The 20805-nt window shown below is 45.9% G+C and overlaps 1 protein-coding gene across 3 annotated transcripts in view; it reads right to left on the bottom strand.

Moving 5' to 3' along the window:
• ZC3H18 (zinc finger CCCH-type containing 18) overlaps window positions 1-9615 on the bottom strand; it is a 56870-nt gene extending 47255 nt beyond the window's left edge. For 2 of the 3 annotated variants that reach the window (XM_039888681.1, XM_039888679.1), the window contains exons 1-2: window positions 9433-9614; window positions 2546-3144 (exon numbers count right to left, since the gene is read on the bottom strand). In XM_039888681.1, the coding sequence (XP_039744615.1) occupies window positions 2546-3130 (585 nt within the window). In that variant the 5' untranslated portion in view covers window positions 3131-3144; window positions 9433-9614. Of the gene's footprint in view, window positions 1-2545; window positions 3145-8772; window positions 8959-9432 lie in introns of all 3 variants that reach the window. The other variant, XM_039888680.1, reaches the window with a different exon arrangement.
• Window positions 9616-20805: the final 11190 nt, after the last annotated feature.

Consider the following 20805-nt stretch of genomic DNA (forward strand, 5'->3'; position numbering starts at 1 on the left):
AAATGTGCCCCAAAGCAAGAAGACAGTTACTGACAATTACAATGTGCCAGGTCCTGGGATACAGAGAGAGCCAGCCTAGTAGTCCCAGATGTAAGGAACTTGTGTTCTTCAAGGTGGGGGGAGGGGGACGGGAAGCAAAAGAAACAAACATGCAGATGACCTGGTTAATTTAACTGTGGAAGTACAACAAAGGAAGTACTAAGCCAGGTACAACAGAGAGGCAGGAGCAAGGGGCAGAGCCTATGTAAAGGAGGTGACATTTATGCTAATAAAGGATGGGGAGAAGCTCAGAATGAAGTCAGGCAACCAGAAGAGACCCTACAGGGCAGGTGAACTCCTGTGAGGGCCTAAGTCACCATTTACAAGGGAGGCACTACAGAGGTGAGGTCTGCCTGTCCCTGAGGTGGGGGCAGGCTCTGCTCTAACCTGTCACATCCTCAGCGTGGTTCAATAAGCCTGGCACACTGCAGGGCCTGCCAGTGCTGTGTCCAAGAGCGGAGACCTGCAGGGGCAACCTGGTTAGCAAGCACGGTCTGTGGTGCAGGAAGGAAATCGTCTTCCATGGCTGAAACTGTACCTGGTCTCCGCAGCAGCACACTGTTTCTAACCAGGCTGTGGGGCCCCTCATGAGGGTGCCATGCAGGGCAAAACAAGCCAAACCAACCCATCAACGGTGGGATCTGGGTGGGCAAGAAAATCAAACTGGATTTATTATTTCACAGGTTGCTTCTAGGAGAAATCAGCCAATCTCCAGGAAAAATGTTTTCTAGGGACAGTTCAATTCAACTGAATGTCTCACATTGCCACATCTAAATTCAATAGAAAAACCCACTGGTATGATGACACCAAGGCCTTCCGGGACCTGCAGGGAGATACCTGGCCCCATATGATCGTGGAAAGGCAGGAGAGTAGATGAATTTCCCCCTTAGACTTATTCAACAGTTGAAACGAGAAGAGTGTGACTGGTCTTCTCAATGGGTAATGGACTAGGTAGAACTCCTGGACCAAAATCAGAAGCTCCCCCAAATTACCTGATGGCAGAACAAAGACATGGTTTTTCTCTCTTTAACACTGAAAAACCAGACTCACAGGCAATCTCAACCAATGGCTTCACATTCTGCCCAAAATTTCATCCAAACTGATTAACTCGAATGTTATGGCACCATTTTCCCCTTTGCCGACCCTGTCGTAGAGGTGAACTTTCCAAAAGTGGAAAGGAAGCACAGCTGGCAAAACCTAAGGATACCTGTATGACAATGTCCCAACAACGCCCTTTTAAATAAGACAATCTTAGGTACAGGTTAGTAACTAAGACCATCTCTTATACTTAGTTGTGAGAAGATAAAAGATCTAAAATTCTAATCTTGTAACCACATACATACATCCCACGAAATTTTGTTCTTATGAACCAAAGTTAGATAAGCAATGTCTAAAACCCTATAAATTCACTGGGCACACCATGGCCACCTCACATTTTAAAATGGACTGAGCACATAAGTACCAACGCATGGTAAACCTGTGGTTAAATATTAACTAGCAACTTCTTCCTTCCCAACCCAAAACATTTCTGAGAGATATTCCACATACTTTTCACTAAGATGACTCTCAGATAAGTAAAATCTCCTTCCCTGGGGTAGAGGAAAAAACACGTTATTTCAATCTGCTGTGTTCCTCTCTTGGCTCCTTTGAGTAAAAGCATTACTCAGTAAGACTTCAGGCTCTTTCTCCTCAAAACTCAATTTCTTAAATATCATGATTAAAGTTCTTTCAAAATGATTATGTCATAAGACCCCAAACTAGCCCTATTGAAGATGATATATTACAAGTCTTATCTTCTCACCTGAAGGACAGATCATTTAAATAAATTATAAGAAAGTGTAATGGTTTGATCAAAAGCTGAGATGTTTTGCCACACAACCCCACTTTATCCAGTCCTGGAGATCTTTTCAGATGCTTGGCCCAGCTGGGACTCTCACCAGAGGACAGGCCATGGGACAAAAATAAAAATGCCTAAAAGAATAGACAAAACTGGAAGGAAGCCTCTTGAAATTTTTCAATCTCAAGAACCTGACAAGGACTAAAGATCCACGATGGTTCTAGTTGAATGCTAACTCAAACAGGATTTAAAGATAGCAAAGACAAAGAGAGAAATTACCTCTTCACTTCTTAAAAAAAAAAAATTCAGAACTTGAAAAAACAATTGGGGCTAGGCATTTTAATACAATCCAGCAACAGCACCAGAGAGATGAGTGGGGGGCCACGGAAATTCTGCCAGCTATCAACCAGTAGACAGAAGTTTTCTGAATCTAGCCTATTTCTCCTTCTTGATTTTTAGCACTTCCTAATTACCATGGCGACTGCTCCCAGAACAATCTTATTTTCCTGCACTCTTCCATCCCACTTCCTTGTTCTGAGATGAGCAGATCACTGAGTTAACCCTATGAAGAGCCCTCCTCCTGGCTCCTTCACCAGGCCAAGGTGCAGCTTACGGCAGGAAGTCCTTCTGGGTTTTATCTACGCACACTCGCAGCTCAGGTATACTCACATCAATCTCCCCATCATCGATCTCTCCGTCATCATCCTCTTTTTTTTTCTCCTTGGCAGCCTCCAGGGGCTCCTTGTCTTCCACACTGTGGACACCTGCCTTCCCCTCCTCCCCAGGAGCTCCTTCTCCCTTCTCCTCGTCATCCTCGGCCCCAGCCTTCTCGGCTTCATCCTCCTGCCCGGCAGGGGCTGGTTCTTCGGGGACCTCCTCATCGTAGTCTAACTCATGTTCATCCAGTTCCCTGGTGACTGACGAGGCCTCGTCCCTCAGATCACTTGTGTGGTCTTCCTCCCCACCATCCCCCTCCTCTGCACGTGGGGGGCTCGTCGGGCCCCTGCTTAGCTCCTGAACCTCGGAGTCCTGGTCCTGGTCCTCCTCTTCCGAGTGACTTTCCTCTTCCTCCTGGCTCAGTCCTGGGGCAGCATTTTCCTCATCCTCCAAATCAGAAGCCCTCCCCCCAGTTTCGTCCAAATCCTGATCAGACCCACTTTCCCTCAGAATGTCATCGTCTGAGAGCCCCTGCTGCTCCTCTTCTTCGTCCTCTGGAGAGCGAGGGTCCCGTTCAGGGCTCTCGGCCACATCCATCGGTACCCACAGTTCTGCAAAAGAAAGAGAACACAGAATCATAGCATTTAACAAAATGGAAAGTGAATCATGCCCTGGTTTTCCTGGCCCCATGCTCATACCTGACCTGCAGGGGAGGATCAGGACCTGCACTTTGCTTGGACCTGCACACCTTCTCCAAACTCCAGATCCCACTCCACAGACCTCCGCTGTTGGCTGTTCTACCACAGAGGATGTTGGGCCATCCCTGCACACCGCACCTCTACAAGGCTGGACTGTGCTCACTAAGCTGTGCATTAAGTGCCTCACATCTGCAGTAGCCAAGCAGAAGGACACCTGGTGTACCCCTTCTTCAAACAAGTGCAAACCAAATAGTTAACAGAAAATGAGTGATAAGATGTGCATTGCAAGGGACAGCCTTTTGGATTTGCAGGCTAGATTGCTGATGAAATTCAAGAAATTCTGCATTATAGAATCAGGCAGCAAAGTTGAAGGCACATGTTGGACCATATTTCTGGAGTTATCTGAAGGGTCTAGAGCAGAAACCCAGCCCATCTGTAGGCCTGTTTCTGAATGCACTTTTCCAAGTATGACCCTGCCTATCAGAAGCACTTGGGATGATCTTGGGCCTCACCACAGACCTGTATGCTGGAGTTGCCAATGGATGCCCAGAAGGCGGCATTTATGTACTTCGCAGTTCTCACAAGAAGGTTAACTACATTAATGTACAAAGACGGCACACTGTTCCATTTGTTTTAAACGTAGATTGCATAAGGCACGGTAAAGTGTGTATGCATGAATCCAACAGCAGTCTATAAGCAAACACCATTCACCAATGCAAAGTGTAGCAAGTTACCACTAAGTTAGTCTGAAATAACAGGAACAATGAAGGGTTCAATGTTCACTTGATTCTTCAAAATTTTTTATTTAAAATAAATGTATGTCACAATCATGCTGCTTTAGCATCTCAGCAAGATCTGAAAACATATATAAATTTACAATTCTTAGTTATTTTATGTATTTATATAACCAAAGATTAAAAAATATATATATCTTTTAAATTTCTACTTTCCAAAGGAGAACCTGGGTTTAAAAATGCACACATCAAGAATTGGCATTGGTATTTGAACCTACAGTTAAAAATATTTTGGGGCTCTAAATGGAAATTATTATAGATCAGCATACATTAAGACAAATCACTTAAAATTCATCACATTATAAATAAATGGTTAGCAGTAATAAAAATTTACCAACCAATTAATTCAAAATCATTTAAGTAGATGATTTTGAAAATGATTCATTTTTTGATCTAACTACAATATGCAGAGGTAGGACTACTGAAAGAACTACTAAAGTCAGTTTGAATATGGCATACTCTGCCGAAAAATGAAAAGCTAAGGTTACTCTCATGGCTTCCCGACCTCCCTGCACAGGGCAGAGCCTGTCACTGCACACAACACTCCTACAGCCCACTGAAATGAGCAAGGATGAGAAAGCTACCAAGAACAGGGCCGGCTGCTAGGACTCCCTATCCTCTCAGCTGTTCCAGACAGAGCATGGGGGCAGTTACAGCAATCAGCCATGGACCACTGGCAAACTGGTGGCCTCTCTACTCCTTAATGATGTTAAAACACATAAGATTTTCTTTTGTGTATGATACTCTATGCTTATCTCTGTATACTTTTTATTACATTGTATATAGGAAATCTCCACAGAAGGGCAGGGACTTTATCTCCCCAGCTGCTTAAGCTAGCAGGGCAGTGATTACTGAGCCTTAACATCACTAGTTGAAACCAAACAAATTCTCATCCTCCCATGTTACAGACTAATGGTGACCTTGGCACAAAGTTACCTCTTAAATCAATCAACCAAAATTAAATGTCCTCTCAAACTACTTTAAAAATCACACAACTGATACTCTGCAGAAAACACTCCCTCTCTCAAGCCTATGATTGAACTTGCAACATACTATCCTATTCACAACTACAAACTCTCATAACCTGATAAAAGCTCTTTTCCAGGGCCCAGGTGCAAAGTGGTTTCTGTTTCGCTGTCACTGTTATGACTAGATCCAATCAAATTGCTTTTTACATTTTAGCAAACTTGAAATTAAATCCTAGAGTAAGAACTGGAAGAAAAGAGTGCCTAACTTCTAATACCTGAACTAATGCAAGTAGGCCAGTAACATGGGACATTTACCTCTTGGTACACTGTATCTTTATGGGATACATGGGCTAATACAAAACAGTGTGGGCTTCTGAGGTAGAACTTGAACCCCAGCTCTACAACTTCCTTCCTAGCTTTAGGATCTTGGGCAAATTATGTAAACTTGCCAGACTTCAGTTTCTTCATCTGAAGTATGAGGATAACAGTAACTACTTTATGAAGCTGTTGCAAAAATTAGATGAGATGAGCCTGATAATGTGCCTGGCACATGCTCCACACATTTTAACTTAAACTGAATTAATGTGAAGGTGAGTAAAAGTAATTCTCAACTTCCAAAAGCCATACTCCTTTCACCCCTGTCAGTTTCAGTTCAAGTCTCTTGGTGCACTCAGGAGTAATTCATTCACGGTTTCATTCGGCAAGTACCAGAGAATCTACTTAATGCAAGACTATTACTAAAACAACTTCTGCAATAAAATCAACAGCCGCCATTGTCCACTGTGACCACTACTCTGTCAGGCACTTGACCAATTTCTTCCTATCAATCTTCCAAATAAGTGATGTTCCCCTTCAAAGAAAGGAAACCAGAGCCATATGGCCAGAGTAGGTATCCTGGAACTGAACTCAGAGCTGCACCTCGAAGGAATGCTCAGTCTCAGAGCCATGCAGGAGATGAGCTTCTGTTCCCTGGCTAGGAACTAAGCCCCACTTTTTGCCATTGTTCCTATAGGAAAATGTGACCCAAGTTCCAAACTGATTTTATAAATTCCTTTTTGGAACACAGCCCATGCATAAATTGGGGACTTCTACTGCACCAGTACATTTTGCCTGTTTTTCTTTTCTTCCTTCTAAAGTTTTGTGCTGATCCAGCTATAGTCCTATCTTAGCTTTTCTAGAACCACGCATTTTTTCATATAAATGGAAGTTAACATATTATTTATACAGACTAGTTAAAAAAAAGTGATGATCATATGGAGATCCAACTTGTGACACCATTTATTTTATAATTTTAAATTTGTCTGAAGCTTGAAGCTTGAAACAGTGACAGTATTTAAACTAAACAATAATGCCCTCAAGTTTGAATTATGGAAATTCAACATTCTAAGGAAGCAAAGATAACTTCCCAGCTCTCAAAGGTAGCTCTCATTACTGACCAGAGGTGGTGAAGTCAAAGGTCCTGAGTGCACCTGCTACTATCAGGAGCGATCCAGTGCTGTCAGTGATGTTTAAAAGCTTTTTGGGGAGCAAGGATTGCTTGAGAATCTGATGAAGATGGCTTCCCTCCCTAGAAAAACCTGGACACACACAATTTACCTTCTATTTTAGAGAGTTCAAAACCTTCCAGATTACGTACTCTTGCACTAATTATATTGTACATTTTTCTACAATACACCCATACTTAACACGCTTAGAGTACTTGTTTGCAAAGTCTTTTGGAAGACTCCCCTACCCCCCCATGAAGTGCCTGAGTGGAAGGGCTCAGACCTCTGTGTTCCCTGGGCTTAGCCAAAGGCTGGAACTTAGTAACAGCTCCTATGTAATTTACTAAACTGGGCTATCTTTTAGACTGAAAGGGGGCACTGTAAACAATTACAATAGGCATGAACAGGGGCTGTCCGAGGCACATGGGGACATCCAGTCACCCTAGGAGGCCCTGACAATTTCTTGAGGAAAGGAGTCACATCTCTTCTTATGGAACTTCCTGGGAATTTACAATCTGAGGCTGTACACAGGTGAACACCTCGCAGAGGGAAACATGCCAAAGAATCTCCCTGTTATTAGAAACAACCTGAGTCAAACCTTGCTACACAGAAGAGGAGATGTGTCAGTAGAAGTCAAAAGATGGACTGTATTCCAGGTCCCACTATGGAAAACTGTCTCTCTAGGTGTCTGTGTCCTAAATTAATCTGAGATTAATTCAATTTGGCAAATATTTGAGTGTGTGTTCTATCACAGGTGCTAGAAAAAACATGTGGTTATGTCAGGTGCTAGGAAAAACACTGTTAAGTGTAGACAATGAAATGGAAGGTCCTCTGGTCACATCCTCACCAACGCCCATGTACACAGATTTCACCGTTTGTTCTTCTCACACAATCGCTCTGCAATCAAAGATTCTTGGCAAAGTTTAGAACTAATTCTTTAATCCTTTCTTTGATCCATAAGATGGTGAACTTGCCCAGAGAACAGCATAACAAGTATCCACTACTGTCTCCACTGCCTACTGCATTTGGCAGATGGTGACTGACAAATGTTTGCTGAATGAATACATGACAAAAGCTTGTTACTTGACAAACTACCTGTTGCATACCAGAAATAAACTGGAAATAAGTGCCTAACTTTTAGTAGACCACACCAGAACTCAAGCATAGTGTGGGAGCTGTCTCATTTCCCAGAAGTCACTCTGGAAGACTGCACACTGATTCCAACGGCACTGCTAAAGCACAGAACATCTTGGGAACTTCTCTTTTGAGTGACCATTAGAATCTGCAGAGCATGCTCTGGTCGCTCTCAGTGGCAGCAAATCTTCCTCTTCTCAAGGTGGGTCACTTTGAGAAACCACAGGAAGCCGTTCAGAGCCTGGTCTGGTAAGTGAGGTGAGTTACAAGCCAGGTAAGACAATTTTTGGTCAAACATGGGGTGTGACTATGTAATGAGACTGATTTCTCATATGGCTTATGTATTTACTACCAAAACAGGAGTTCTCAAGAGGTTTTGGCAAAGAAGCACCAATGAAATACAAGCATAACCTCTTGGGATAACAACTTTAAACAGAGCAGTCCCTATTCGAATGCCTAAATTCTGGTACATCTGGTTAAAATTCTGATCCATAACTTCATGAACTTACAATATCTAAAAGAAAGATGTCAAAGTTGGTGACAGACACCACCCCTGAACTGACTAAGCTTGACCACCAAAAACTCAGGGAGGAAGCACTCATCTTGAAATGATCTGTAGCTGTGAAAAAATAACAAAATAAAAAAAATAATAAATTAAAAAAAGGAAAAAGCCTCTTTAAACATGAGTAAGGCCACGACTTACCTGTTTTCTCTTTGGAATGACTCCACAAAGCTTTCTTACAAAGCTTGAGCATTTCCCACCCCAAACCAGAGAGGTCCAGCCTTTGAGACATGTTTGATTGCTTTCCAGAGCTAGCTGGGCTCCAGGTGTCTCAGACTGTAAAATTATCAGGCAAAGACTCCCCTCCCAGGGCTTGGAAGTGGCAATCGGCCTGAGTCCAAGCTCATTATGAATCCCAACCTCTACTCTGGGCAAGGAGCAATCCATGGGCTATATGATGGAGGTGTCTCCTGGGAGAAATAATGAAAGTCGTTGCTATGACCCTAAACAGTACTTCAGATGTCAAACGGCCTCTTTTTCCATTTTCCCCAAATGGATCTGAAGACTGACCTACTCTTGCAATTGAGTTTGCTGATATTTAAAATGATCGACTACTCTACCTAGCAAACTTAGCTGTTATAAAGAATTTAGGAACTTACGTTTTAGCGGGAACAAAACTGGAAGTCTCAGTCTTAGATTCTTCCAGCACCATAGCTGCAATTAGTTTATACCAAGGCTCCGACATTATTTGGGCTAACCAAAGGGTCACAGAAGTTACATATTCCTAAGAGAGTGGCGAGCGTCTTGAGAACAGCCAATACGTCCAACCTGTGCACACTGGGAAGCTGAGAAAACAAGTTCCAGTAGGCTCCAGAGAGCTCAAAGTTTCCAAAGAGCCCATCCCCAGTCTGGGCTGGCAGCCTCGGGAGGGCGAACCTGCGTGCCTCCCCCCCACCTTTGTGAGCGGCAAACATGTGCCAAGCGAATGTCCCGGAAGAGAAATGACAGCTTCAGGAAAACCAACTCCACCGCGGGGCGCGGAAGCAGTCGCGGGGAGCTCGGAATCTGAGGGCTTCCAGGGTCCCCCAGACTAGCTCGCCGCAGACGGAACGCGGGGTCGTGACTGTCTCAGCGACCCCTTCCCGGGGTCCGAAAGCCATGGTTCGGCCGGAGGAGCAGCCCGGTGCGCTCCCCGTAGGCGGCGGCGGCGGGCTCCCGGGCCTGGACTCCGCGCCGCCGCCACGCTCCCCGCCTGGCCACCTCCGCCTCCTCCCCGCCGGCCCAGCCGCTTCGCCGGCGTCGCTGCCGCCGCCGCTTACCTCAGCGCGAGGGCGGGGAGCGGGCCACGATTCCGCTGGGGTCGGGGCGGCGCGGGGAAGACGTCCCTCGGCCCTTCCGCTCTTCACAGGCTCCGGCTTAAGGCGCGACGCGGGCGGAACAAACGGGCTCCACTACCCGCGGGGGCCGGCCATTGTGCGACGTCATCAAGCCGCGCCGGTCGTCCTGCGGACCGGCGGGCTTCCCCCGCTCGCCCCGCCTTCTGTCCTCTTCCTTCCGGCCCCCGCGCGGCCGCCTCCGCGCGCTCTCGACTCCGCGCGGCGCGTGTCCGAGTCCGCCTCGGCGCAGGCGCCACAGGAGGCCACGCCCCCGTGTGTGTGTCGGTTGGGGCGAAGGGGTCGGTGTCGGTAAGTGCCAGCCCTCTGACGGAGGAGGGTTTACGGCGGCGCCCGGTTGCATCACGTGCTGAGCCCGAAGTTTCCGCCTCCTGGGATCTAGTTCTGGGTAGGGTTCCGATGTTCGCAGTGTTGGTTTCGGCGTCAGAGCTTGTATATTTTACTTCCGTCAGACTAAAGAACTCCATTCTCTTAACCGTAAGCGCCCAACACAAAAAATCATATTTGAGATAGTGAATTTAAATATGAAAGTTTGAACGTTTTTAACTTTCCATCAGAGTAAATGCCCCCCATTAAATGTAACCAGTTCAATGTAAGATTAATCATTTTTGAGATATTGAGTTTAAATTTAAAAACCAGAAAATTTTAACTAATTCTGCTTTCTTAAAAATAATCAGCTGGGAATCCTACACTGTTGGTGGAATGTAAATTGGTGCAGTCACCTGGAAATCAGTATGGACATGCCGCAAAAACTTAAGAATAGAACTATCATCTGGTCTAGCATACCCACTTCTGGATATTCATCTGCAGAATGTGAAAACACTAATTTGAAAAAATATCTGCACGCTCATGTTCGTTACAGCAGCATTTACAATAGCCAAGCTACGGAAGCAACCTGTGTTTGTGGATAGACGAATGGATAAAGAACAAGTATATGTCAATGGAATGTTACTCAGCCATAAAAATGTGAAATTCTGCCAATTTGAAAACATGGATGGACCTTGAGGGAATTATGCTAAGTGAAATAAGTCACACAAAGTCAAATGCCATATGATGTCACTTATATATGCAATATAAAAAACAAAAGCGAACTCAAAGCGACAGGCAACAGATCTGTGGTTACCAGAGGGAAGAGGGGGTAGAAGGAGAGCAAAACAGGTAAAGGGGTCAATGGGACAGACGGAAACTAGACTTTTGGTGGTGAACAGGGTGTAGTATAGATGTCGCGTTATAATGTGGCACAACTGAAACTTATATAATCTTACAAACCAATGTTACTGCAATAAAATAATCAGCTCAAAACAAAAAATCAATTTTGAGATACCAAGTTTAAATACCAAAGTCCATAGTTTCTGTAGGTAAAGAATCAGGACATGACTTAGCTTATCCTTCAATATTTTTTCCAGGCTAAGACTAAACATTTAAAACTATTTCCGTGGGACTAAGTGGCTTCTGCTCTATTAAATGCAACCAGTTCAACACAAATTCATCATTTTTGAGATCTGGAGTTTAAATAGTAAAGCTTAAAAATTTTAAACTATTTCCGTTAGACTAAATAGTTCTGCATCTTTTAAATGAGATCAACTTAACCTGGTATAACCTTTTTATGATCGGAAGGACATCACGTGAAAGCTTACTAACTGCTTTCACAGACCCTCAGGGGAAGCCTCATAGAGCCAGCCTGCAGAGGATCAGTGTGTTCTCTGTTTAAAGAGGAACCTGAACTTAGAAGGGTACTGGGCTTGGTAGAATGCTCTGCTGTCCCCATCTTAAAATTCTCATTTTTTAACAAGGGGCCTAGGTTTTAATTTTGCTCTGGGCCCTGCAAATTATGCAGCTGGTACTGGAGATAACTAATGATTTTGGGGGATGCTGAGCAGAGCAGACCCTTCCTCACTTCATCTTCGTCCTCCAGGAAACCTCCTCCTTGGGGAAACCCACCATCCTGCCCACAAATATGAGTCCGGATTACAGTGAAGTTGAATGAACTCATAGGTGTTTGCCCCATGTTATCTGAATGAATTAATGAGCAAAGGAAGAAATGAAGGCGTTATCAGAGTTACCATATGACCCAGCAATGCTACTCCTAGGTATCTAAACCAAGAGAGCTGAAACATATGTGCACACAAAAACCTGTACACGATTGTTCATAGCAGCATTATTCGCAATAGTCCCAAAATGGAGACAACTCAGCTGTCTGTCAACTGATGATGGATAAATAAAATAGTCTATGCATACAATGAAATATTATTCAGCCGTATCAAGGAACAAAAATCCCCTCTCCCTCTGTCTCTCCCTCTCAGTCCTCATCATGTGAGGACACAAGAAGGTGGCATCTGCAAGCCAGGAAGGGAGCTTTCACTAGAACTGGATCATGCCAGCATCTTGTTCTTAGAATTCCATGTTCCAGAACTGTAAGAAAATAAATTTCTGTTGTTTAAAGCCACCAGACTGTAGTTTTATTATGGTAGCCTAAGCTGACTTACACATTGCATTTACAGGAATTATCTAGAACAGGGGTCCCCAACTCCTAGGCCAGACTGGAACCAGGCTGCACAGCAGGAGGCAAGCGGCAGGCTAGCCAGCAAAGTTTCATCTGTATTTGCAGCCGCTCCCCAATGCTAACTAGCAACACCGCCTCAGCTCCACCTCAGATCATCAGACATTAGATTCTCATAAGAGCGTGAACCTTGTTGTGAACTGTGCGTATGAGGGATCTAGGTTGCACACTCCTATGAGAATCTAGTGACTGATGATCTGAGGTGGAGCTGAGGTGGCAATGCTAGCTGGGGAGTGGCTACAAATACAGATTAACATCAGCAGAGAGGTTTGACTGCACAGAGACCATAACAAATCAATTGCTTACAGACCCATATCAAAACTCTTATCAATGAGTGGCAAGTAACAAGCTGCATCTGGTAGCAGGCTTTATAGTGGCAGGTGAGTTGATGTACTTCAATTGCACAGCTGCATCTGGCAGCAGGCTTTAGGTCAGAATCTGACACTAGTCTGTGCGTGGCGCACCCATTATTTTATTTACCACTTCCATCAGCGCCTCTTTCCCGCACTGCACACTTGTCTCAGTTTTGGTAAGCCCACAAGCTAACCCTAGCCAAAATGAGTAAAAAACAAATGTTACTGGAGAGCATCTTTGAAAAGGGGGAAAGACTCAATGATGAGACAACAGAAGACTCCAAGACAGCCAACAAAAAGAAGGCTGCATTTAAAAGGAAATGCCAATGGTCCTACTTAAATTACAAGTTCATTGCAACAGGTGATTTGCATTCTCTGAGCCGCTTTTTATACCATGTGGCAACTGGCTATCCAACGAAGCCACGAAACCTTCAAAACTGCTTCGCCACATGGAGACCCTGTAAGTACCCTGTATTAAAAGACAAGACTTCGGAATTTTTCAAACGAAAAAAAACATGAACAGGAAGAACAGAAGCAATTATTGAAGGCCACCACTTCATTAAACGTGTCTGCACTGAGAGCATCATTCTTGTGGCTAACCGCATTGCTAAAGCTAAGAAGCCCTTTACTACTGGTGAACAGTTGACCCTGCCTAGTGCTAAGGAAATTTGTCGTGAACATTTAGGAGAGGCTGCAGTTCAAAAGGGGGCATGTGTTCTTTTTTCAGCTAGCACCATAACTAGATGATGAAAGAGCAGAAGATATTGAGGCACAATTGTTAGAAAGGATCAGTGAGTCACCGTGATAGACAATCCAGGTTGACGAGTACTGATGTTGACAACAAGGCAACAATGCTTGTTTTTGTGCAATATATTTTTCAGGAGGATGTACATGAGGATATGTTATGTACACTTCTGTTGCCACCCAACACCACAGCTGCAGAACTATTCAAGTCTTTGAATGATTACATATCAGGAAAACTGAATTGGTCCTTTTGTGTCGGTATATGCACGGACGGAGTGGCTGCCATGACTGGACGGCTTTCTGGTTTCACTACTCGGGTCAAAGAGGTCACTTTTGAATGTGAGTCCACGCACTGTGTTATCCATAGAGAAATGCTGGTTAGCCGAAAAATGTCACCTGAACTTAACAACGTTTTTCAAGATGTGATTAAAATTATCAACCACATTAAAGTACATGCCCTTAACTCACATCTGTTCATGCAGCTCTGTGAGGAGATGGACGCAGAACACAGACGTCTTCTCTTATACACAGAAGTGAGATGGCTTTCTAAAGGTTGATCACTGGCCAGGGTTTTTGAGTTACAAGAGCCGCTCCAGAGATTTCTTTTAGAAAAACAGTCACCACTGGTAACACATTTCAGTGATACAGAATAGGTCGCAAAACTTGCTTACTTGTCTGATATATTCAACCTGCTTAACCAACTCAATCTATCACTTCAAGGGAGAATGACAACTGTGTTCAACTCGGCAGATAAAGCGGCTGCATTCAAAGCCAAACTGGAGTTATGGGGGCAACAAGTGAACATTGGGATTTTTGACATGTTTCGAACATTAGCAGAGATTTTGAAACAGACTGAGCCAGGGCCTTCTTTCTCCCAGCTGGTGCACGATCACCTGTCTCAGCTTTCAAAAGAGTCTGAGCGTCACTTCCCAACCACAAAGGACCCCTGAATTGGGAAGGGATGGATCTGCAACCCATCTGTAAATAAGCCAGGTGAATCGAATTCGTGCTAAAAGAGGATCAACTGCTTGAGATCAGAAATGATGATGGCCTTAAAAGTATGTTTGAGACAACTTCAAAGCTCCATACATTCTGGATTAAAGTCAAGGCAGAATATCCTGAGATTGCCACAAAAGCACTAAGAAAAGCCTCCTTCCATTTCCAAAATCTTATCTTTGTGAAGCAGAGCTTTCTGCAGTGACAGCAACCAGACCGAGATTACGAAGTAGACTGGATGTAAGCAACACACTTCGCGTGTCACTGTCTCCCATCACCCCCAGATGACCATCTAGTTGCAGGAAAACAAGCTCAGGGCTCCCACTGATTCTGCATTATGGTGAGCTGTATAATTATTTTGTTATATGTTACAATGTAATAATAGAAATAAAGTGCACAAGGAATGTAATGTGCTTGAATCATTCTGAAACCATCGCTCCACCTCCCTAGTCTGTGGAAAAATTGTCTTCCACGAAACTGGTCCCTGGTGCCAAAAAGGTTGGGGACTGCTGATCTAGAAGACCCAAATTCATAGAGTCAGAAATTAGGTTAGTGTTTACCAGGGGATGAAGGAGGGAGAATAGAGAGTAAAAGAAACTACCAAATGGGTAGTTTCTTTTAGGATTGATGAAAACATTCTGGAATTAGGTAGTGCTGATGGTTGTACAACTTTGTGAATATACCATTGAGTTGTGCACTTTAAACAGGTGAATTTTATGGCATCTGAATTATACCTTAACAAAGCTATTATTTTTTTTAAGAAGAAAAGAAATGAAAGGAGTCAAGAGGAGGGGAAAAAATGCAGGGTTAGAACTGAGAGGAGGTGAGAGTGGAGAGGAGAAAGGGCTGAGCGAAATGCAGAGAGGAAAAGGGGCAGGACTCCTTTCCGCAACTCTGCCTTCTAACCGAATCTCAAATTCTCTTCCCTTTTCTTCATCCCCCTTGACTCTGGTTCCAGCCACCATCACCAGGATTAATGCCACAGATCCAAACTGTCCCCGCAACCCCTGTCCCCTGCTATAATCTTGAGTTGGTTCCAGTCTCACCTCTCCAGCCTGAGGCCCCTCCGGCGGCTCCCTCTGCACCCAGAGGAAATCCAAACACTGAAGCCTGATGCACCTGCTCTTTATGATCTGGCCCAGCCAGCCCGGCCCACCAGCCCTTATGCTCCCTCCCTGGCCCTCAATGTGCTCCACACTTTTCTGTTCCCTAGGTCTTTTTACATGCCACTCCTGCTGCCTGGAACACTGTTCCCACCTTTCCCCTTCATCTGGCTAAATTTTAATCATTCTTCAGGTCTCGGTCTGGATGGACATCTTCCCAGAGCCCTGTCTCCAAAGCTGGGAGAGAGCTCCTGGAGGGCAAGACTGCAGTGATCACCCTATAACCTAGGGTCAGGCACTGAATTTCTAATCACAATGTTTGCAACATCTAGGGTGTGTGTGTGTGTGTGTGTGTGTGTGTGTGTGTGTGTGTGTGTACTAGGCGGGAACATTTAGAAAGTCTAAGAAAATGGCTGAGGTTGGATTAGAACCCAGGTCTCTCTGAATCTAAATGCCATGGGCTTGAACCTCTGTGCTTTGAGCCAGAGACCCCAGGCGTGAAGGCGTAAGCACCATCACTTTAAGCCTCAATTTTACTGCTTTGTAAAGTGGGGTTATTCACATTTGCTGCCTCCTTTTCTGGAGGAAATGAAGAGACCACAAGGTGATAGATACAAATATTGTTGGTTCGTGGAGCTTCTCATGAACAAAGATCCCACCATTATCTCCATTTTATAGATTGGGGAAATATAGAAGGTGGAAAGTCACAGAGCTACAATTTCATCCCAGGCAGTTGGACCACAAATCCCAAGCCTTTCGTGACATAATGGACGAGGCCGTCCCTAGATTATGTTACTCTGGCTGTGACTGTTAGGTAAGAAAAACTTAAACACCTGTCTTATCATTTGGGGGCACTGTCAGCAGTCACTCTGATGCTAATGGGCACATTCTCTCACATTCTGGGTGCCAAAAGGCATGGTCGCGTCTGACAAGGGCCACTGGATCAATCGAGGACAACAGGCCTGCATTTACGCTACTTACCATGTGAGATAGCTGTCTCCACTGAGCTGTGGTGGATCATGCTGTCCTAGTTTCCAGGTCCTGTCAGCCCTTCTCATTCTCAGGTCACAACATGGAGGACACAAAAGGCGCGGGCAGCATCAGGCTCATGGAAATTTAAGTTCTGTCCATCTCCTTCCACTTGCTCAGAGCCACATGGTGGATGCAGTAAGGACCCCTTCCCATTCTGTGTGGGACTTCCACTCACATCACAACCCCTACCCAGACACAGTGTGAGGATGAGAAAGGGTGGGTCTCTGCTGTCAGGTGGCCTGATCCCTGTGGACCTTGTCCCTTCCAGGCTCCTCTACAACATCCTATGGGGACCCAACATCAACCCTGTGTGGCCTCCTACCCTCCCTCAAGACATCCAGGGGTGACCCTCAAACCTCACTAAAAGGCGGCTGCCTACCAGTGCCTCTCTAACAAGGTTCTCAGCCCCACTCTCCCAGTTGGTTGAAAGATTCCTGGGACCCTCTGTGCCTGAGGCTGGGGAGTTTTGCTGTTTCTGCTGCCCCCGCCACCCCCACCCCCACCCCTGCCACCGACCCAGCACTCTGCAGGGCCTCTGCAGGCTGGTTTGGGTGAGTAAATGGATGAATGTCAGTTTAGTTCCAACCATGTGGCCCTTATCAAGGTCCTGAGATTTCTTCCCATGTTTACACTTTATGGCTTTTCTTTGGCATATCTGAATGCTGGCATCACTGCTTTTGCACTTTGGGGGTCATTATTAAGTAAAACAGGGTCACTTGAACATATGCACTGCAATACCACAATAGTCGATCTGATAACTGAGACAGCTACTAAGTGGCTAATGGACAGGGAGCATATAGAGCATGGAGAGATGCTGGACAAAGGAACGATTCACTTCCTGGGCAGCACTGTATGAGATTTCATCATGCTACTCAGAACAACGAGCAATGCAGAATTTACAAATTGTTTATTTTTGAAATTTTCCATTTAATACTTTTGGACCATGGGTAACTGAAACCATGAAAAGCAAAACTGTGGATAATGGGAATCACTGTACTTCTCTATGACATCAGTTTTTTTTTCCCCCTATGACATCAATTTTAACAGCCAGATACTCTGCTTTGAGGACACAGCATCAAGTTTTTACCATTCCGAATGGACATTTAAGTTGTCAGCAAGTTTTCTTATTATGGACAAAAGCTACATAACCGTGCTGCACCCAGGAGGTGCCACTGAGAGTTTCTACTGGTGGTGGGTGAGGGTGGGGCTGCTCTGCTGGCTGCAGGATTCCTGGGGCATGCAGAGGGTAGAGACATGAGAAAAATCTGTGAAATGTGGTCTGTTCGCACGTGAGCTAGTGGGCACAAGAACTCAAGGCAGAGTAAAAACACTTTTTACATAAGTGCTGGGCAGTGATGTTATTGCTGCTCTGGCAGTCTCTCTCCTGTCCTAGATGGAAGGAGGATCCCCCCATACACACCAGATCAAGGGCAAGGGGTGTGGTGTAGAGCAAGGGCCAGCATAAGGCTGAAAATGTAGATTCCCATCTTGGCTCTACTGCTTCTAGACACGCTTCCTCCTTCATCAAGGGGACAAAATAATAAGGTTCCTACTCTTCAGTCTGCTGTATGGATTGGCTGAGGTAGTCCCCACATAGACAACATGGTGCCTGGGGTATAAAGTACTCACTGAATCTCAGTTTCATTCATTATTGCTGTTAGCTGTGTGATTCTGGCCAAACCGCTTTCCTTCTCTGGACCTCTGTTTTCACCTCCGCGTGATGAGGGCCTTCATATGGATGGATTTGTAGTTCCATTCCACACCATTGGATTCTGTTTTCTTCCAAGTTCACTCAGGCCTGCAGCTTCTTCTGCAAGGCTGCTTGGAAGGCAGTAGGGTGGTTTCAGCACCAGAATAGAGGACAGCAGCCTGGGAGCTGTCCATGGGGCTGAATTCACTGGAGGACCTCCTGGAGGAGAGGGCAGCAGATGTGTGGGTGGTGGGTTGGGGATGGCAGTAGCAGATGGTGAGAGATAGAGAAAACTGCCACCCACGGGGCACAACAGAGCCTTCTGTGTGACTATAGCTCATGGAGTCACAGCTTTCCCAGCCATTCCAGGCAGCCTTAGCGGAGAGCTGAGTGCTGTGTTTGGGAGTATTAAGGACCACAGCCTGCCATGTATGCCATCTCCTCTGCCACTTTTTCTTCTTCCCATAAGCTTTCTCTCCTCTCCACTCATCTCTGTGGTCCCAAGTTCAGCCGGGTCCTGGAAATCACATTTTTGGACCAAACTAATGAAAATTCTACTGAGCCAGAACTCTTGTACGAGATGTTCATAGCAGTGTCATTTGTGATTACCTCAAGCTGGAAACAACCCAGAAGTATATTGACAGATATCACACATTAACATTCGCAGCCTAGTCCTATGAGAATATTACACAGCAGTGGAAATGGATGAGCTACAGTCACACATAGTGGAGATAAATCTCTCAGCATGATGATGTGAGTGGTAGAAGCAGGACACAAACAACTGTATGTGGTTCTGATTATAGAAAGTTCACACACAGGCAGGATAAAGGATGGATTTTGCAAATGAGAACCAGGGAAGGGCAGGGGCTGGGAGGGCAAAGGTGATGGTTACCCGTGTGCTCACTTTATTCATTCAACCATTAATTTATCTTTCATGCCCCTTCTCTATGTAGAACACATTTCACAATGAAAATGTAAAGAAAGAGAAAGATACTAGTGGTCATTGGATTTTCCAGGGGAGGGGACTATTAAAACCATATTCATAGCCACTGCTCCTGGGGACTCAATTTGGAGGCTCAGGAATCTGCATGTTAACTGAGCTCTCCTGGGTTCCTAGGAGAATGCCTGACCCGCAGCCTGAGGACCTTGGCCTGGAGGCTGGAATCTGCATTCTAAATGCCTTGGAAGAGCCAGGTCCCTGGCCATTGCGGGGAAAGAGTCTGGGATTCCTGTTTTCTGAGCCCGCTGAGGGGCCCCTTTGGGGTTTCTTCCTGAGAGAAGGGATGCCAACCATGCCCCTTGTAGGGTGCATGGCAGCAAGCCCCGGTCCCAGTAGGAAGGGTCTGGAGCACCCCTTCCCCTCAGAGCCTCCAGAACCAGGCTCCAGTCCCACTCCTTCACCTGAGTTAGCCACTTGCCTTTCAGAGCCTCAGTTTCCTCTCTGGCACATGCTACAGGAGGCGCTCAGCAAGTGTGTCCTTCTTCCCAGATCACTGTGAAGGGCTCTCGAGGGGTGGCCACCACACCAGAGTCACCTTCAGATTCCAGATAGCTGAGCATCCCCAGTTAATCCCAGCCTAGCCTCTCATGGAGAAGGGGACTGGTCTCTGCCTCCTTACTTCCTCCCTCGGTCTCTGCCTCGCTCCTGTCAGGCCACTGTCAAGGGCTCAGCTGGCTAGTTGGGGATCCTTCCCAGCCTGATGAATTCCTGGGGAGCCCCCACCCAGAACCTGGGAGGAGAGGCAGTGGGCCCTGGGCTTTCTTTTCACAGATCTCCCTGCTGGGTGGGCTGCATCAACCGACACAGAGTTGGTGTGTTCAGCCATGCAGAGGGAGGGTGAGGGGCACGAGAGAATGGGAACTTGGGGGCCCCACGTGTCTGCACATACATGTGCAGCATTGCAGCCTGTAGGATGAGAAGCCTTCGCCTGTGGACTGACTGTGATGTGGGATTGCTTTCCCTTTCTGTTTCTCTTGGAAAGAAGAGAAGGAAGGCACCCAGGTTCTTCATGGGGTAAGTTCCCAGCACTTGCAAGTTTCTCTTGGGGGCTGGGCTGGTAGACAGTGGTCTGGGCTGCCCGCTTGGTGGAATGTTCTGTGGAGAAGGGCAAGTGTGCAGGCAGGAGGGGATAGATGGGGGGCTCACTGAGATGCAGATGTGGCTGCAGGTGGGGGCTTGCACATCTGGAGAGGCTGCTGTGAGAACTCCGGATTCAGTCCCCAGGGCTGCCAGCCTCTGCAGCTGAAAAGGAAATGAAACCTTTGGGGGTTCTCTGTGGTACATTGTGATCCTGGGGTGATTTTCTCCTCACCAAACAGAAAAGAAGGCTCATTTTCAGGAGAGTGATGGGTCTGGGAGCCATGTAGATCCATGTGTGGGGTGTATGCAAGGTGTCTGCGAATACAGGGTGTGGTGTGTGTTCTGTGTACTTGCATATGTGGGCATGTGAGAGTGGATGGCGTGTGTTTGTATTTACAGTACAAACACTTGTGTTGTGGGAGCTGCAGTGAGGGTTGTGGGGGCTGTTGGCCACTAGGGCCAGGCAACTGGCCCAGGGACCAGCTGTGGGTGGTGATCAGGCTCAGCTTTATCTGCACAGAAGGGCATCTGCTGCCAGTTCCAGGTCATAATGAGAGTTGACTTAGTTGGTGGGGAGGTGGGATGGGGCTGCTATGGGCCAGCTCTGCATATGTTTGGCTTCTTACATCAAGTTGGGGCTCTGAGAGGAGCTGATGTGTGGCCCTTTAGGCCAAGGACACTAAGGGTTAAAGGGCAGAGGTGTGTGTATGGTGTGTATATAAGTGTGTTGTGTGTATTAG

The sequence above is a fragment of the Pteropus medius genome, unplaced genomic scaffold (genome assembly GCF_902729225.1).
Source record: "Pteropus medius unplaced genomic scaffold, Ma_sr-lr_union100, whole genome shotgun sequence".
In the NCBI taxonomy this organism is placed as follows: Eukaryota; Metazoa; Chordata; class Mammalia; order Chiroptera; family Pteropodidae; genus Pteropus; species Pteropus medius.